Source organism: Carcharodon carcharias, chromosome 8, assembly GCF_017639515.1.
Source record: "Carcharodon carcharias isolate sCarCar2 chromosome 8, sCarCar2.pri, whole genome shotgun sequence".
NCBI classification, from domain to species: Eukaryota; Metazoa; Chordata; class Chondrichthyes; order Lamniformes; family Lamnidae; genus Carcharodon; species Carcharodon carcharias.
The window spans coordinates 89,591,689-89,611,122 of NC_054474.1; the positions used below are offsets into that span (position 1 = coordinate 89,591,689).

General features: G+C 42.9%; 1 protein-coding gene across 3 annotated transcripts in view; it reads right to left on the minus strand.

The window, feature by feature from the left end:
* The window catches only part of LOC121280741 (dedicator of cytokinesis protein 2-like), a 627,095-nt gene that overhangs the window by 160,023 nt on the left and 447,638 nt on the right, over nucleotides 1-19,434 (minus strand). For all 3 annotated transcript variants that reach the window (XM_041192879.1, XM_041192878.1, XM_041192880.1), the window contains one exon: nucleotides 8,896-8,974. In XM_041192879.1, the coding sequence (XP_041048813.1) occupies nucleotides 8,896-8,974 (79 nt within the window). The remainder of the gene's footprint in view (nucleotides 1-8,895; nucleotides 8,975-19,434) is intronic.

Below are 19,434 nucleotides of genomic sequence, written 5' to 3' on the forward strand. Positions count from 1 at the left end.
CTGATTTTTGGCCTTCTCACCATATTGTTCTCCCCTCGCCCAGGCCACCACGGCCTGACACCAATGGGGCCGGAAAATTCCAGCCTATGTTTTTATCTACTTACATTAAAATTTCTGTGACTCCCTATTTTACAACTACAGATTCTAGCCAACTCCAACTCCTACTCTTCCCCTCTCCAAATCACAGTGCAGGGGGAGATCAATCTCCCTCAGTGTTCTCTGCTCTTAGGGAAGAGGTCTTGGAAACATGAGAGCTTTCTTCTGCATCTGGGAGGACAACATTTTAGCATCATTGCTGTCAGCATAGCTGGAAAGCAGAGTATAGATTTCCAGATGTCTGAACTGCACAGACAATGAAGATCTTGAAATGAAAGATTGATCCAGAAGGAAAGACTGAAGATAATCAATCTTTGTACCTTCAGGGACTAGAAGAGAAGAACGCAGGACACTCAGAGGAACCTGTTGCTCCAAAGGACTCTGTAAAAAAACTTCAGGAGAGAAATGATCTTTATCTCCAAGGAACACTGTCACAGCTGTATCATCCACTACTATATCAAAGACTAAGAATGCATTGAAAATCTGAGATTTCAATGCAATTAGATTACAAAGGAAAAATGACCAACTTCCTGTAAGACTATCAGGACAAGAGGAGGAGGTGATTCCCCAATGATATTTCACCTACTTTCTGTAGGCAGTGGTAAGAAGCCACACTTCTTTCTGTGTGAGCTTGCTCCGCTTTGGGTATGGGAAGAATTGCTGAGAATATGGAGACAAGGCATCCTCATCTTCTGTAATGAGAGAAATTTCCTGTAGCCAATCAACTTGAGCTCAAGGCTACTGTGCAGGATTCTGTAGCTTCAGAAGTGCTGAAGATTCTGCCGTAGCTTCAGTGCTGACCTCCAGCTGTGAAGAGAAGACGACTTTCAACTGAGACTGAAGTATTGCTGACAATTGACTTTCACCCTGGAAAGATACCAGCTCTCTAGCAGTGTGATCCTTTATGGACTTTGACCTGGATTCAGACAAAGCATTCTCTGTGGAAGACTCTTCATGAACAACCAGAGGTAAAGCAGGCAATATATCAGTAGAATCAGTCAGATCTGAATGCTGCTCAGCCATTAAAAGCACAATTGATTCTCTTAAAAAGACAATAGGGGCTTCATATGGTGCATCTATCAACTAGAGAGATGAATCATTCTCTAGGATCTCAACCTCCGACAGACCATTCACTGCTGCAAGTGTTTCATCCTCATCACTTTCTAGGAAGAGCCAATTTAATTCGAGCAGGTCCTCATGGGGATGGCCATCATCTGCTGCAGTGTCTTCTGTATCTCCCACCTCTGGCCTTACTTCATGAAGAACTGAATGATTTGTAACTTCCATGTCTGCCCTGGGCCTAGTGGATGGGGTCTCTGTGAAAGAAAGGAACTTACTGCTGAGTGTATAAACTTCCTCAGCTCCTGGAGGCTGAATTTTCACTGCTTCTAAATAGAAGATTGAAGACCGTTGCATGTAAGACAGTGAGTCATTCAAATGATGAGCATCATCTGGTTTTTCTAAGATTCCTAGAAGGATGCCAACATCACCATTCAATAGAGATATACTTTGATTGTGAAGAACATTGAGGGAATCAACGATTTGTCACCCCTTGTAGCTAAGAGGAGCAATAATCCTGCCTTTAATGTCTGATGGATGAAGGGTCATTGGCTGAAGCCAGTCAAGGTTATTTGCTAACATGTTAACAGAAACTCCAGTGCCCATTTTAAAAGTAGTATCAAAGCCTTGAACTTGGACTGTTACTGAGCAGTAACCTGGGAAGACTATTTACTTTCCCTAGGAACTCTGTAGCGTTGTCGTTTTCTGGACTTTCCATTTCTTGAAAGGAATGTGTTTGGTAAATATTTGCTGGTTTGCGACTTTGTTTAAAATTACTGGATTTGCAGAAATTCTTGAAATGTCCAGTTTTGCCACACTGGAAGCATTCTGCACCCCCTGCTGGGCAGTCTTGCCATATATGATGAGTCTTCGTGTCACAACACAAGCATCTCAAAACAGCTGCAGGTGTGGAGTTTCCCGTCCTTGCGGTTTGTTTGGTGAGCTTTCATATGGGTGAGGCTGCTGCCCATGGGCCTACCCAATCTACATGTCATATGAGGCCTCAGAGTCACCACAAATTATAGCCTGATTAAATGCTCTAAGTTTGGTCTGCCTTGCATACTGGACCACTTGATCCAATGTCAGATAATCTTTAATCTGCAGAAAGTCAGAGAGTTTCTCATCCCGAACACCCATGACTGTAACCACAGATTAGTTTGTCCTTCAGTGCCCTGTATCCTCAGGAACTAGCGAGGCGATATAGGTTGGTTAGGAATTAATTCTCCAGGCATTATGAGCATTTGCTAAAACATGCTCATTTCATCACTAAGGTTTGCCTCTAGCTAAATTAGGTGTCAAAGGCTTTAATAATGGAATCAAAGTCCGCAATGGATTCCTGCACACCCTGCCTTTGGAGAACACCGTCTGCTACTGGACTGATTGCACAAAGAAAGGAACTATTGCTTGGTATCTACTAGGTAGGTAATAGTTTTCACCCCACTTCTTGAATGCTCTATTCAAAAAATACAAATGTACACTATCTCTCTTATATGTCAAAACTAGTACATGTCAAGGCACCCAGATTAGCTGTCTTTAATCCAATTAAGACACACCCCAGACTAAACCTCTATTTTAAAAGAAATATATTTTCCAATAATATTATATACATTAATAGCTTCATGACGGGAATTTTAAATAACTCAGCTTTACAAACTGCTGTCTCATAACAGTTACAGAGGAAGCATTTAGCTCCAAAGCATGACTCCAATCTCTCTCTTGAGAGTCTAACACATGACTGACTGGTGTCAGTGGTACATCATCATCTACGCCCCATCAGTTAATCCTTTATATTACAAGAACTATTCTTGTAAATCTTTTGTGCACCCTCTCTAATGACTTTAATGATTTTTAAAGTGAGGTACCCAGAAATGGACACGATATTTCAGTTGAGGCTGAGTCAGTCTTTCAGAAAGGTTCATCATAACTTCCTTGTTTTTGCTCTCTCTGCCTCTTTACATAAAATTCATGATCCCTTATATTTTTTTAACCGCTTTCTCAACTTGACCGGCCACCTTCAACAACTTTTGAACATATATCCTCAGGCGCCTCTGCTCTTGTGCCCTTTTAGAATTTTATCCATTATTTTATATTGCTTCTCCTTATTCTTCCTCCCAAAACTTCACACTGCTCTGCATTAAATTCCATCTGCCGCATGTCTGCTCATTCCACCGGCCTACCTTTGTCATCTTGAAGTCTATAACAATCGTCCTCACAGTGCCCAATGCTTCCAAGTTGTGTGTCATTTGCAAATTTTTAAAGTACACCCTGTACACTTACGTCAAGGTCATTAGTATAGATGAAGCAAAGATCAAAATAAATAGATAGAGTAATAAATAGATAAGTCAAGTAAAGCAGGGGTCCTAAAACTGACCCCTAAGGAACCTCTCTGTATACTTTCCTCAAGTCCAAAAAGCAACAATTTACCACTTATCTTTTTATACTCAGCCAACTTTGTATCCATGCAGCCACTATCCCATTTATTCCATGGGTTTTAACTTTCCTGACAAGATTCTCCCAGTCTGTGGGATCTCCACTATTCTTTGCATTTGTATAAGCTCTTTCTTTTGGTTTTATACCATCTCTCTCACTTCCCCTATTGACCAATAGTGTTTAATTGCACATGTAATGCTCTTGTCCTTCAGGTCTTCATTCTACCAAATATAACTTCAAACATCTCCCTCTGTGATTTTATCAGTTAACAACTCAGACCAGTCTACTGTGGCCAATTACAGCTTTGTCCATTCAGCTCCTTCCATTAAAGTCAACAGGAAATAAAATCAGGCGAAAAACAGGATTCAATTTGTTATCATCCACATGACAAATAAAACAAATGTCAAAAATCACCTCTTTACCTTATCTGTTGCAATCTATCTTGTCCTCATTCTATTACCATCAATGACATTTAATCTCATTTAATCTCCCATTGTGGGCAGGAGAGGGGATGTAAGTGTTGTAATATGCAGTATGACATCACTAGAAGGGAAGGGTGTCATGTGATCCAGTCTTTGTTTCACTTTAGCTTTGAGCAGAGCTCTGATGTTTTATACTTAGGTGTAACTGTTCTCACGTGTCTTAATAAATGAACCCAGAATATGTTTACCCAATCTCTTATGAGAGATTGGTGCCTTGTGTCTTGTACAATAAATAAGCCTAAGGCATTATATCATTACAATGACATGACAGATTTGGGGATTAAAAATTCCAAATGTGAAAACCAACACCAACCCATTTCCAATGCACCTATGTCCAGTTTAGGAAGGTTAGTGGGTGGCCAACTAACCTGCTGTCCAGAAGTAGGTTCGTTAATTAAGTATTTTCATGAGTCTGTATGCCTCAAATTTTAGCTGTGCTTTAAATTTAATGCCAGGCTTTCTGTGGTTTGGAAAACCAGACAAGTGAAAGAAGGTGAGATTTGCCAGATCCAAATGACGAAAGCTCTTTTCCCACACGGCATTTCCCAACCAATCCTCATCTCCTCCTGCCAATGTACCCAGATGCCGACCATCTTTCCCCTCCCTCCTCTCTGCTCTGCCACCCAGCTGAAAAGCCTTCTGCCCAACAGCTTCTTAATCCAGCTGGCTGCTGGCCCTGAAATGGAATGTAAAATTTAGATTCGGCAAAGCCTCCAGGAAACCCATACCTCTGGGTTTTCTAGCCAGTAACCCTCCGGCCTGCTCCCTTCCCATAAATATAGGGTTTTTGTGCTGTTTGCATTTTGTTCCAGAGGTGAAGTGTTAAAACAATTTTCTCCCTCTATAGATTCAACCTGATTTGCAATCAAGGTTTATCACAGCATTCCTTATTCAAACTCACTCTTTCCCAAGATTTCAAAACTGTGGAGCTCCTCACTTCCTTCAGTCATCTCCTGCTACAATCCAGAGATTGTGAAAAGTAAAACAAGTGCAGCATCACTAAAATCACTCCTCCTGATTTATGTATTTGACACTGTCGCTGTCTATTAACTTGGACGTCTAGCTATTTTTCATGTCAAGCAATCTTCTCACGATTTGCTCTGATCCAATTATATGCTGTGGCACGCTTAATTATTTAGAGTGGTTGAATTAAAAGATGTTGGGAGTTCCACAAGGAAATTCCCCAATGACTTAGTGCACTAAACTTGGCAAGGGCTCTGCCCCTCTTCTAGACTCTCGATGGCTGTCATACTCAATTCCTTTTTGTTAAGCAGAACTGGAAGGACTGAACATCCCTCAACCCCCTCCACCTCAAACAGGCAGAAAATGACTGTTTACATCAGGAGATTCATTATACTTTTAAAGCATTTTTATATATTTGTGAATAAATTATCTTTGAAGTCAAATAAATTTGTTTTTTTTTACTTTCTTCAAACACAGCTCTTTGTTGGTCCTATTTCATTCCGAGTGCTTTAAGCATAGGTGTAAGCGTCAGCGGTAACACAGAGTCAGATTGCAGATTCAAGGCCTGCTAGAGTCTTGAGCACATAATCTAGGTAGACTGTTCAGTTCAGCAATAAGAGAGGACCTCACTGTTCGAGGGGCCATCCTTCAGGCAAGATCCCCTCATATAGTTCAAAGGTGAGCAGAGTTCACAGAATCACAGAAAATTACAGTGCAGAAGAGGCCCTTTGGCCCATCAAATCTGCACCGACACATGGGAAACACCTGACCTACCTACCTAATCCCATTTACCAGCACTTGACCCATAGCCTTGAATGTTATGACGTGCCAAGTGCTCATCCAGGTGCTTTTTAAAGGACGTGAGGCAACCCGCCTCCACCACCCTCCCAGGCAGTGCATTCCAGACCGTCACCATCCTCTGGGTAAAAAAGTTTTTCCTCACATCCCCCCTAAACCTCCTGCCCCTCACCTTGAACTTATGTCCCCTTGTGACTGACCCTTCAACTAAGGGGAACAGCTGCTCCCTATCCACCCTGTCCATGCCCCTCGTAATCTTATACACCTCGATCAGGTCACCCCTCAATCTTCTCTGCTCCAACGAAAACAACCCAAGTCTATCCGACCTCTCTTCATAACTTAAATGTTTCATCCCAGGCAACATCCTGGTGAATTTCCTCTGCACCCCCTCCAGTGCAATCACATCCTTCCAATAATGTTGTGACCAGAACTGCACACAGTACTCCAGCTGTGGCCTCACCAAGGTTCTATACAATTCCAACATGACCTCCCTACTTTTGTAATCTATGCCTCCATTGATAAAAGCAAGTGTCCCATATGCCTTTTTCACCACCCCACTAACATGCCCCTCCGCCTTCTGAGATCTATGGACACACATGCCAAGGTCCCTTTGTTCCTCAGAACTTCCTAGTGTCATGCTGTTCATTGAACACTTCCTTGTCAAATTACTCCTTCCAAAGTGTATCACCTCACACTTTTCAGGGTTAAATTCCATCTGCCACTTATCTGCCCATTTGACCATCCTGTCTATACCTTACTGTAGCCCAAGACATGCAACCTCACTGTTAACTACCCGGCCAATCTTTGTGTCATCCGCAAACTTACTAATCCTACCCCCCACATAGTCATCTGTATCGTTTATATAAATGACAAATAATAGGGGACCCAGCACAGATCCCTGTGGTACGCCATTGGACACTGGCTTCCCCTTCCCTTCTTTTCTAATATTTATCCAATTCCCCTAACATTTGTGACAATAAAATCAATCAAAATCATTGTAAACAGATGATCTTGTCATTAGCTCATTGCTGTTTGTGGTTACTTGCTGAGAGCAAATTGGCTCCTGTGTTTCCTACATCGCAATAATGACTAAACTTGAAAAAAGTAGATCTTTGACTGTAAAGCACTTTGTGATGTCCTGAGATTGTAAAAGATGTTCTATAAATGCAACTTCTTTCTTTAACTGTGAACACATGGGACATTTTCACTTTGGATATTGCTTTGTTCCCATTACATCTCTGAGAAATGCAATGGCTCTACACTGAATTATAATAGAATCTTACAGCACAGAAGAAGGTCATTCAGACCATTGTGACTGTGCCAGCTCTATTAGTCTGCCTAATTCAATTAGGCACACTTCACTGCTCTTTCCCCATTGTCCTGTAATTTTTCTTTTCTTTTCTAGTATTTATCCAATTCCCTTTTGAAAGTTAAAGGCAAAATACCGCGGTTGTAGAAATCTGAAATGAAAACAAAAAATGCTGGAAAAACTCAGCAGGCTTGACAGCATCTGTGGAAAGAAAGACAGAGTTAACGTTTCGAGTCCATATGACTTTTCATCAGAGTTATCATTGGATCCATTTCTACAATTCTTTCAGACAGTACATTCAGATCATAACAAATGACTGTGTAATAAAGAAATTCTTATTTCCCTTCTGTGTCTTTCGCCAATTATCTTAAATTTGTAATGTCAGATCATTGAACATCCCATAGTTGGAAACAGTTTTGCTTTATTTATTGTAACAAAACCCCTCATAATTTTGAAGACTCATATTAAATCTTCCTCTTTCCTCGAAGGAGAATAATCCCAGATTCTCTAGTCATTCTACATTAGTGAACTTCAGATGTAGAAACAGTCCATGTCCATATGCCTCAAGACTTGGCTAATGTTTTTGCTTAGGCTGATAAATAACTAGTAATATTTGCACTGCACAAATGCCAGGCAATGACCCTCTCCAGCAAAATAGCATCAAAGAATCTCCCCTTGATGTTCAATTGCATTACTATTATTGAATTTCCCACCATCAACGTCTTAGGCGTTACCATTGACCAGAAACTTAACCAAACCAATCAGCTAAACAATGTGGCTACAAGAGCAGGTCAGAAGCCGGGACTGCTGTGGCAAGTAACTCATTTCCTGACTCCCTAAAGCCTATTCACCATCAACAAGGCGCATGTCAAGAGTGTGATGGAATACTTTCCACTAGCCTGGATGAGTGCAGCCTCAACAGCACTCAAGAAGCTCAACATCATCTAGGACAATGCGGCCCACTCGATTGGCAACCCATCCACCACCTCCAACATTCGCTCTCTCCTCCACTGACACACAGTGACAGCAGTGTGTACCATCTACAGAATGCGCTGCAGCAACTCACCAAGCTTCCTTCAACAGCACCTTCCAACTCCACGTTCTTTAGAAGGACAAGGGCAGCAGAGACATGGGAAAACCACCACCTGCAAGTTTTCCTCAAAGCCACACACCACCCAGACTTGGAACTACATAGCCATTCCTTCACTGTTGTTAGGGGCAAAATTTTATGACCCTGTCATAGTAGGGGGAAGGGGGCTCATAAAATGCAGTGAGCCATTCAAAAATCTATTGACTTCAGTGGGACTGGAAAATCCTGCTGGTGGGAGGGGCCATAAAGTTACACATCCCAGGTCAAAACCCTGGAACTCCCTTCCTATCAAGCGCTGTGGGTGTATCCACATCACATGGACTTGCAGCAGTTCAAGAAGGTGGCTCATCAGCATATTCTTAAGGGCAGTTAGTGTTGGAAATAAATGCTGGACTAGCCAGTGACTTCCACGAAAGAATGAAAAGTAAAATACCTTCATCTCTCAAAACGGCCTACAGACAAATGAACTTCATCCCATATCCTCTACCATCCTTAAAGCTCACCTCTCAGACTAAGCTTATAGACATCCCAATGAATCTTCTCCTTTACCTGAACCTTCAATTTCCACAAACCACTGTTCATGTTTTAGTTAGGCCCGAACTTACTAAGGCACCAGACTGATACTAATACTGATGCATCTGATGTTGGCTGCCACAGTCTCCTCCTACCTGTTGCTCGAAGTTCATGTTCTCCAGGAATTTTTGGTTCATGGTTTCCGCAAACTTGTTAATCGCTCGGAGAAAGACTCTTTAAAAAAAAATCAGAACGATCAATTAATACACATTTATTAAAATGCCTGTTTGCAAAGGATGGGTGAGGAGGCACACTGGAGCAAAGCCCTCTTTAAACTTTGGGAGCTGGGATAAAACTTGGCCCAGACACATAGAATGAAGGTCTTCTTTCTCTGCAGAATTTAAACGCCTAGATGAAAGGAGTATGGGTGGTCTCAATCTAATGGGAGGGGGTGATTTCTATTTTGCATTTCCAATACACATCGGGAGCATATATACAACATGGCTAAAACATTATCTGCCCATTATTACATTTTTTTTAGGATCTCAGTGGGCATAAATTGGCTGCTACTTTTCCCTGTAGTAAGCTTCAGAAGTACTTTAATGGCTGTGAAGTACTTTAGAACTCTCTGAGGGTGTGAAAGGTGCTGTAGAATTGCAAGTCTGTTTACACCATCTGTAAATTTGTTGACAGTTCTTGGGTTATAGTGCTCTGACATGTGACTGGTTAAGATGGCTGTCAGCTGTGTTGGGCCAATTTTAAATAATTACTTCAGCACTTAAGTAAACAAAGAAAAAGGAAAATGTTGCAAGAATCGCCTTCTCAGAGTGACGAGACATGTCTGGTACTGAACCCCCCTGCTCTCGACATTCATATAAATTTATAAGGGAGTTTGTTAATAATCGTTTTACTTTATCAGCATTTACAAAAAAGGCCCAAGAGAGAATAGGAGGTGAAGTTAAGCAGGTCCTTTTAGTGATTTACGATTTATAGAAGTCTAGCTTCCAGCACTAAGAACATGTTTGAGCAGGCCAAAAAGAATTTTTCATCCATTAAAATTAATGTGGAGGCTCAAAGTCAATAGCATTGTTTTAATTCATTTACAGGCCAACATCTATTGCCCATCCTGAATAGCCATTGAAAAGGTGGTGATGAGCTGCCTTCTTGAACCACTGCAGGTATACCCACAGTGCTGTTCGGAAGGGAATTCCAGGATTTTGACCCAGCGACAGTGAAGGAACAGTGATATATTTCCAAGTCAGGATGGTATGTGGCTTGGAGGGGAACTCCCAGGTGGTGGTGTTCCCATCTATCTGCTGCCCTTGTCCTTCTTGATGGTAGTGGGCCTGAGTTTGGAAGATGCTGTCTAAGGAGCCTTGGTGAGTTACTGCAGTACATTTTAAAGATGGTACACACTACTGCCACTGTTCATCGGTAGTGGACCAAGTGAATGTTTGTGGATGGGGTGCCAATCAAGCGGGTTGCTTTGTCCTGGACGGTGTCAGGCTTCTTGACTGTTGTTGGAGCTGCACTCATCCAGGCAAAGCGAGAGTATTCCTTCTCACTCCTGACTGTGCCTTGTAGATGGTGGGCAGACTTTGGGGAGACAGGAGGTGAATTACTTGCTGCAGGATTCCCAGCCTCTGACCTGCTCTTGTAGCCACAGTATTTATATGGCTAGTCCAATTCAGTTTCTTTTTTTAGCTGATCATGGGAGGTGGGTGTCGCTGGCTAGGCCAGCATTTATTGCCCATCCCTAATTGCCCTTGTTCAGAGGGAATTTTAAATGTCAACCACATTGCTGTGGGTCTGGAGTCACATATAAGGAGAGATTACTTCCCTAAAGGATATTAGTGAATCAGATGGGTGTTTACAATAATTGACAATCCCAGAAACTTGATCCCCCGAGCTCTACCCTGGGTCTCTAGATTAACAGTCCAATGACAACACCACTACGCCATCACCTCCCCATGGGCAATGGTAATCCCCAGGATTGATAATGGGGATCTCAGCAATGGTTATGCCATTGAACATCAAGGGGCGATAGTTAGATTCTCTCTTGTTGGAGATCGTTATTGCCTGACACTAGGAGTGTGTGTTGCGAATGTTACTTGCCACAATCAGCCCCAACCCTGGATACTGTCCAGGTCTTGCTGCATTTGGACATGAACTGTTTCAGCATCTGAGGAGCTGCAAATGGTGCTGAACATTGTGCAACATCAGCGAACATCCCCATTTCTAACCTCATGATGGAAGGAAGGTCATTGATGAAGCAGCTGAACATGGTTGGGCCTAGGACACTGCCCTGAGGAACTCCTAGTATTGTAACACTAAAGGCCAATTTATACTGCAATTTGCAGATCCCTCATACTACCTGCTACTAACTCACAGACCTTAAGCAGCTGTGGGCAAAACCAAGCTCCTTGCTGGATTCACAAAGGACAGAGACCAAGAAGACCAAATATCAATCCGGTTCGCTGCTTCCATTGAATCTGCAGAACCTCTTTGATGTTGCCAGCAAATTATGTGAAATATATGCCTTGGGGAACCAGTGACACTGGTGAAGCGGAACAGCATTACCAGAGCAATTTTAGCCTATAAGTATATGGTTGGAGATGGATAACCAAGTCCCTTCCTTCATTGGGTGCGCCCCACAACATCAACAGCTATGGCTCTATGGAGGAAGCTGCATCAAGGACCCAAGAAATTTTGGGTCTTATAAGGGGATTCATTCCTGGTAACTGTCTGATTTTCATGAGGGCATTCAGCTCACTCTCTCCACCCTGAAAAGGAGCTGATGTTGGGTTTCAAAGCACAAAGTGTCAGTGAGTTCCCAGAAAAGGTGACCCAGGATGTGTTAAGGGGTGACTTCAAGCAGCCTCGGATTAGTTGCTTTCCAGCTGCCAATGCAAGCAATATGACTAAATGCCAAAATCACAGTACACTAGAGGTAATGCTCTTGGACTAACAATTTAGAGGCTATGGCCTGGATATTTGCTCCCAAAGCGGGCGTGCAGAGTTGGGAAACTTTCTGGCTCACACAGCCGCGTTGGGAAAAATGCCTTGAATTGTGGGGTCTTCGTTCCGATGGAGGAGTGCGGGGGGGATTGGTGCGTGCTGGACTCAGGCCCGCTGCCCCTGGAGACAGTTCAGAGGGAGCTAGAAGAGCTGCCAAGAGCCAAGGTGGGCTTGTTAAAAGGCTTCATCCCAGTTGTTTTATTCAATGCTAGGCCCTCTAGCCCTCATCCCCTCACCCTCACTCCCACGCACTCCCCATGACCAATCTATGCCAACTTAAGGCAAACACATGACCCCACATACTTCCAATGGCCCTTCATTCTCTCCAAGCCAACCCATGCCTTTCCACTCATCCTCATGGCCCCTTATGTCCCCTATTTTTTTTATTCATTCAGGGGACGTGGGCTTCGCCATCTGGGCCAGCATTTATTGCCCATCCCTAACTGCCCTTGAGAAAGTGGTGGTGAGGTGCCTTCTTTAACTGCTGCAGTCTATGTGGTGTAGGTAAACCCACGGTGCTGTTAGGTAGGGAGTTCCAGGGTTTTGACACAGTGACAGTGAAAGAACGGCGATATATTTCCAAGTCAGGGTGGTGTGTGACTTGGGGGGCGGGGGGGGGGGGGAACTTCCAGGTGGTGGTGTTCCCATCTATCTGCTGCCCTTGTCCTTCTAAGTGGTAGTGGTCGGAGGTTTGGAAGGTGCTGTCTAAGGAGCCTTGGTGAAATCCTGCAGTACATTTTGTAGATGGTGCACACTACTGCTTTTTACATCGGGTAGTGGAGGAAATGAATGTTTCTGAATGGTGTGCCAATCAAGCGGGCTGCTTTGTTCTGGATGGTGTCCAGCTTCTTCAGTGTTGTAGGAGCTGCACTCATTCAGGCAAGTGGAGTGTATTGCATCACACTCCTGACTTGTGCCTTGTAGATGGTGGACAGGCTTTGGGGAGTCAGGAGGTGAGTTACTTGCCACAGGAGTCCCAGCCTCTGACCAGCTCTTATAGCCACAATATTTATATGGTTGCTCCAGTTCAGTTTCTTGTCAATGGTAACCTCCAGGATGTTGGTAGTGGAGGATTCGGTGATGGTAATGCCATTGAACATCAAAGGGCGATGGTTGGATTCTCTTTTGTTGGAGCTGGTTCCTGCCTGACACTTGTGTGGCGTGAATGTTACTTGTTACTTGTCAGCCCAAGCCTGGATATTGTCCAGGTCTTGCTGCATTTGGACCTGGACGGCTTCAGTATCTGCGGAGTCAAAAATGGTGCTGAACATTGTGCAATCATCAGAAAACATCCCCACTTCTGACCTTATGATAGAAGGTAGGTCATTGATGAAGCAGCTGAAAATGGTTGGGCCTAGGACACAACTCTGAGGAACTCCTTCAGTGATGTCCTGGAGCTGAGATGACTGACCTCCAACAACCACAACCATCTTCCTTTGTGCTAGGTATGACTCCAACCAGTGGAGAGTTTTCCCCCTGATTCCCAATGACACAAGTTTTGTTAGGGCTCCTTGTTGCCATATTCAGTCAAATAATGCCTTGATGCCAAGGGCAGTCACTCACACCTCACCGTGGGAGCTCAGATCTTTTGTCCATGTTTGAACCAAGGCTGTAATGAGGTCAGGAGCTGAGTGGTCCTGGCGGAACCCAAACTGGGCATCAGTGAGCAGGTTATTGCTAAGCAAGTGCCACTTGATTGCACTGTTGATGATCCCTTCCATTACTTTACTGATGATTGAGAGTAGACTGATGGGGCGGTAATTGGCCGGGTTGGACTTGTCCTGCTTTTTGTGTACAGGACATACCTGGGCAATTTTCCACATAGCCGGGTAGATGCTAGTGTTGTAGCTGCACTGGAATAGCTTGGCTAGGGGAACAGCAAGTTCTGGAGCACAAGTCTTCACTACTATTGTCAGAATATTGTCAGGGCCCATAGTCTTTGCAGTATCCAGTGCCTTCAGCCATTTCTTGATATCACGTGTAGTGAATCGAGTTGGCTGAAGGCTGGCATCTGTGATGCTGGGGACCTCCGAAGGAGGCTGAGATGGACCATTTGGCACTTCAGGCTGAAGATTGTTGTTAATGCTGCAGCCTTATCTTTTGCACTGCTGTGCTGGGCTCTTCCACCATTGAGGATGGGGATATTTGTAGAGCCTCCTCCTCCACTGAGTTGTTTAATTGTCCACCACCATTCACGACTGGATGTGGCAGGACTGCAGAGCATAGGTCTGATCCATTGGTTGTTGGATCGCTTAGCTCTCTCTATCACTTGCTGATTATGCTGTTTGGCACGCATGTAGTCCTGTTTTATAGCTTCACCAGGTTGACACCTCATTATTAGGAATGCCTGGTGCTGCTCCTAGCATGCCATCCTGCACTCTTCATTGAACCAAGGTTGAACTCCTGGCTTGATGGTAATGGTGGGGGAGATGCCAGGGCATGAGGTTACAGTTGTGTTCGAGTACAATTCTGCTGCTGCTGATAGCCCACAGCACCTCATGGATACCCAATCTTGAGTTGCTAGATCTGTTCGAAATCTATCCCATTTAGCACAGTGGTAATGCCACACAACATGATGGAGGGTATCCTCAATGTAAAGGCAGGACTTTGTCTACGCAATGACTGTGCAGTGGTCATTCCTACTGATACTGTCATGGGATGTGGCGTAACTGGGAAGGCCAGCATTTATTGCCCATCCCTAATTGCCCTTGAACTGAGTGGGTTGCTATTTCAGAGGGCAGTTAAGACTCAACCACATTGCTGTGGGTCTGGAGTCACATGTAGACCATACCAGATAAGGACAACAGATTTCCTTCCCTAAAGGACATTAGTGAACCAGATGGTTTTTACAACAATTGACAATGGTTTCATTAGATTTTTATTACACTTTTAATTCCAGATTTTTATTGAATTCAAATTCCACCATGTGCCGTGGCAGGATGCGAACCCTGGTCTCCAGACCGTTACCCTGGGTCTCTGGATTACTAGTCCAGCGACAATACCACTACACCATTGCTTCCCCTAATGCCAACTTAGTGCCAACATGTGCCAACCCATGCCTCACCTACCACTCTTGGCCCTCACATCCTGTACACCAAGTCACCCAGTGTCCACCGATGGGCAGACCTCAGGAGCCATGCTAAGATTAAACAAAATAATGTTCTATATATCTATTACAGAGCCGCCACATAAAAAAACTCATTACTAAAAGCCCATTCCATAATTTTAAATCCCCCTCAAGTACTTAATCCCCATACAAACAAACATTTGTATTAATTTGTGTTCATATCCCCAAATCAAAGACAGCCAATCCCTTAATAATTTCTTGGAGCTTTCAATCAAATTGTTAATTTAATGCACCCTCCCCACTGTGATAATGACAGGTTCTGGAAACAGACAAACAGTAATAAGGCTATTATAATGGCCCTTAGGGTTATGTCAACGGACGACCATTGAAACTGAAAGCATCTATTTTTTTCAACTCAGAGGCAAATAAGGCTGCTTCTTCAGAATTAGAAGGACAGGGGATTTAAATAAATTTGCAGCTTGACAATTCTACAAATCTTATCTGCCTATTACACGTGTTTACATCTATTATAAAAAAAAATAAGTCACACACTGGAGTATAAGGCCCTCGCTCCAGCAGAAATGGAGTCTTTTTGAATTCAGGACCGAGTTCAATGGCCATGCTAGGTTCAGGTTTCCCCATTTGCGAATCACATCCAGCCCCCTTTCCACTACCGGTGAAATTAGGATCTATCGGAAATGAGGGCGGGAATTCCAGATCTGGGGTCCCAGAGCTAATTTGGATCATTGTGGAGTCTCCACGACACTGTGAAACTCTCGGCCTGAGAGTTCAAATTCAGACCTGGCAAGAAAGGAAAATTAAATTGATTTAAACCTGATGATGTGTGGTTTGGTGCTAAATAAAATAACATTCACAGGATTGTTGTAAAAACCCAACTGGTTCATCCTTCAGGCAAAAGAACCAATCATCACTACCTGGGCTAAATGTGACTCCAGTACCACTCAACATGATTGGCTCACAATGCCCTCAGGGCAACTTAGGTTGGGCAATAAATGCAGTCCTTATCAGCAACGTGCACAAACCATGATGTAAAAAAAAGTCTCACTCTTTTCTAAAGCTGAATTAGAGGTTGCTTTCTACTGAGAATTGGTTGACATTGCCCTAAAATCAGTTCCAATGGGATGGCTAAAGCCAATGGAGAGAGGACATTTTTAGCCATGAACCAAAGGAGGAAAGGCCAGACAGCCAATCAACTTCAACCAGACAGTGGACTCCAGGGTCTTTTAAGTGTGACAAAGTAACTGAAAATGTGGTTTCGAAACTGAGCCTTCCAAACATCCGCTTTGAACCCTGTGGTTCACGTAATGACTAAAATTAGTTACTCTTTTATGAAAATTTACATAAACTTATTTTCATATAACAAAATGCTGCAGCAAGCAGAATTATGCTAATATGTTCCACATACATAATTTGATCTTCCCACGACAGTAATGGGGGGGATGGAAGCTTAAATTTTGTAATTATGTTGCAAATAAGTGGCAGTGCCTGTCAAATTGATAGCTCATTGAATGCAGGTAGCTGGGTTTACACTTAATTAGATAAATTCAGGTAGTTTTTTTAATAAGGCCTACATGCCATGCCCTTAGGCAAAAAGCAAACAACCTCACTCCCAGCTAATTCTTCCAAGTCAACAAGCTAGAGAACTTACATCACAGCTTCACTGACAATTCAAAATTTATACACTGATTTTATCACCAAGGTGAAGCTTATTTTAAAAAGGAGTAAAAGGGATGAAGCAAAGTCACTACAGGCCAATGAGTTTAGTGTCAGATGTGGCGAAAATTGCTAGAATCCATCATTGGGGCAGAGCAAGTGAGCACTTAGGGAAGTATAAGCTGATTAGCAAGAGTCAGCAGGGATTGCCGAATGGTTGATCATGACTAACTGAACTAATAAGAGTTTTTTTTGATGGAGTCACTGAGTTGTACTTAGTGGAGGATCGATGGGTGTGTTTTAATGGATCTTGCGAAGACATTTGTTAAAGTTCCGCATGATGAATATAGAGAAAACCCCGTTGCGTGAAAAGCAAATGGACGAGGAGGAGCTGTTTAAAAAGCGACATTCTCAGATTGGTAGTCAGTCGTAGTGTGATTGTCCTCAGGCATTGGTACTGGGATCCCAGCTTTTCACTCAATATATAAATGAGTTGGATTTGGGGCTATTGAAGCTATTTGAGTTTGCATGTGGCATGAAGCTAGGAGGTACAGTGAATTGTGAAAAAAAGAGAGCGGTAAATTGCAAATGGACAGATGTTAGGTGAGCAGAACAATAGCAGATGTAGTTTAACATAAAACGTAAGGTCATACACATTAGATGTTAGAGTGGCAAGTGGGAGAGGAAAACACGATGACAGGTGAGCAAAGAAATTAAGGATTCAGTGATCTAATTCATTAAACTTCAACTTACAGATGGAATAGGTTAATTGAATGCTGGGCTTCATCACAAGAGGCATGCAGAAATAAATGCAGGGAAGTGTTATTGTGATTTTGCAGCAGATTGGTCAGATCCCAATGGATGTATAGTGTTCAACTTTGGCTCACCCAACAAAGAACGGAGACACTGATCTTAGAATAGAGCCAGCCACAATTCACCAGGAATTTACCTAGGATAAAGGATCTGTTTGATGATAAGACACTGACCAATTTGGGTTGTGGTTTCTGGAGACGAGATTGAGGATGATCTAACTGAGGTGTTCAAAACAATTAGGCAACCCAAGGCCTTAATAAGGATTAATTCTTTCCTCTAATAGTCGAATCTGGAACAAATGGGCAGCATAGTTACCAGGCAGAAGGGTGGTCCAGCTGGCTACACATATCAGCAAGTAATGAGCTCACTATCCAAGATTTTCAGTCCATTATGGATGGCTGTCTCCCTAGTTATTGCACATTGTAAAATTGGAATCCAAGCTAATTCGCTTAAAAGTTAGTCCAAGGAAAACCTTCCTGACATGAGTCGCTGAAGGAAATGCAAAACCTATTTCACTGGAATACCATGTATGGAAGAACCTCCAGGCCTGTTAAAAGGGAGAGAAAGGCTTTGGAATTAAGAATATTCAGGGATATGGTGAAAGAGAAAGGGACTAGAGAAGCAGAAATAAAATAACTGCTTTGCGATAACAAAATGGTGGGCCAGGCTTAATGGCCTCTTCCTGTTTCAAGTCATGAAGGAAGTCAGGGCTGAGAAAAGGAACCCTTTTTCCTTCTACACCTAACAACAGCCTCAAACATTCCCACATCAGGTAAATCACTGCGAAATGTAGCATATAACTTATTCCATTCTGTCTCAAAAATGTTCCTCAGTTTCAATCTCAGAAAAGCATACCTTATGCATTAGTGTGATGTTTCTCCATTTCCTACATCAATCATTCTGAGTTACATCATCTGTGGAGATTCTTTGAGTAGGTTTGTGTTATGAATTAGGACTGGACTCATACTTCCCAATATCATTTCACGTTTGCCTTTTAAAACCAGGATGTGAACCCAGGGTCCAGTGATGCATAACAGTTGGCAATTTATCTTGGCTTTTGCACCTTTACAATTCTGAACTGTCACCTGTGTCAAACTTGTTGTGAGGTAGGCTGCAGGAGGAAAATGAGGTCCAGAGTCATAGCTCAAGACAACTCAAATCTCTTTCGTAGATTATGGCCGGGATTTTCCGGACCCGCTGTGGGCGAGGTGGCGCGCCAGCCAAAAGTCCATTGCTTTGTGGTGGGACCGGAAGATCGCAGCAGCGGGTGGGTGTGGAAAATCCAGCCGTAATTTTTTCTTTACTCTTTCATGGCATGTGGGCATTGCTAAGCCAACACTTGTTCCTCATCCCTAATTGTCCTTGAACTGAACATTTCAGAGGACAGATAAGAGTCAACTACATTGCTGTAATTATTGAATGTAATGATAGAGTATTTACATTTGCAGATGTCCCCTTACTTCAGTAACTGTCAGTTTCATACTTTCAAGGATGTAATTTAGAGATGTACCCTTAATAATCAATATCTGGCAATATTGCAGTTGGGCAACTAGTTTGATCCAGACCGGGCCAGCTAGCAACCTCTGTTGACTGAGTGTTATAGAGACATTTGTAAGGTCACAAATGCTGACCAAATGGCTGAGAGACATCTTGTTTAATTCATTCATATAACCCATTGATGTGGGGAAGCCTGACACGTTCTTTATTTTATATCATTATTTGCAGCTGAGTTGTACTGATTGAATTGAGTTAGATCAAACTGTTTGTCTCTATGTTCACCATACAATAAAGTGAATCATTTTGTCAATTCATATCAGGCCTCACCTCTTCAAATCTTTGCTCGGTCTACATTTGGAGAGATTGAAGAAGCACTCATGTGGAAGACACAAATCTCCAGCCCAGATCACAAAGTGAGATGAATACCACATCCCTGGTTTATGCTACCATGCAAGTAGACAGCACCAGTCCACTCCCATAAAATAAAAAAATACTCACACCAGTAATGGAACTGACTGATGCCACTGAAGCTGATACAGAAGAGAAAATCCAATCTTGTACTGGGGACTTATACCCTACCTCAAAACTTTCAGTTAACAAAGGAGTGTTAGAGGAATAGCCTGGG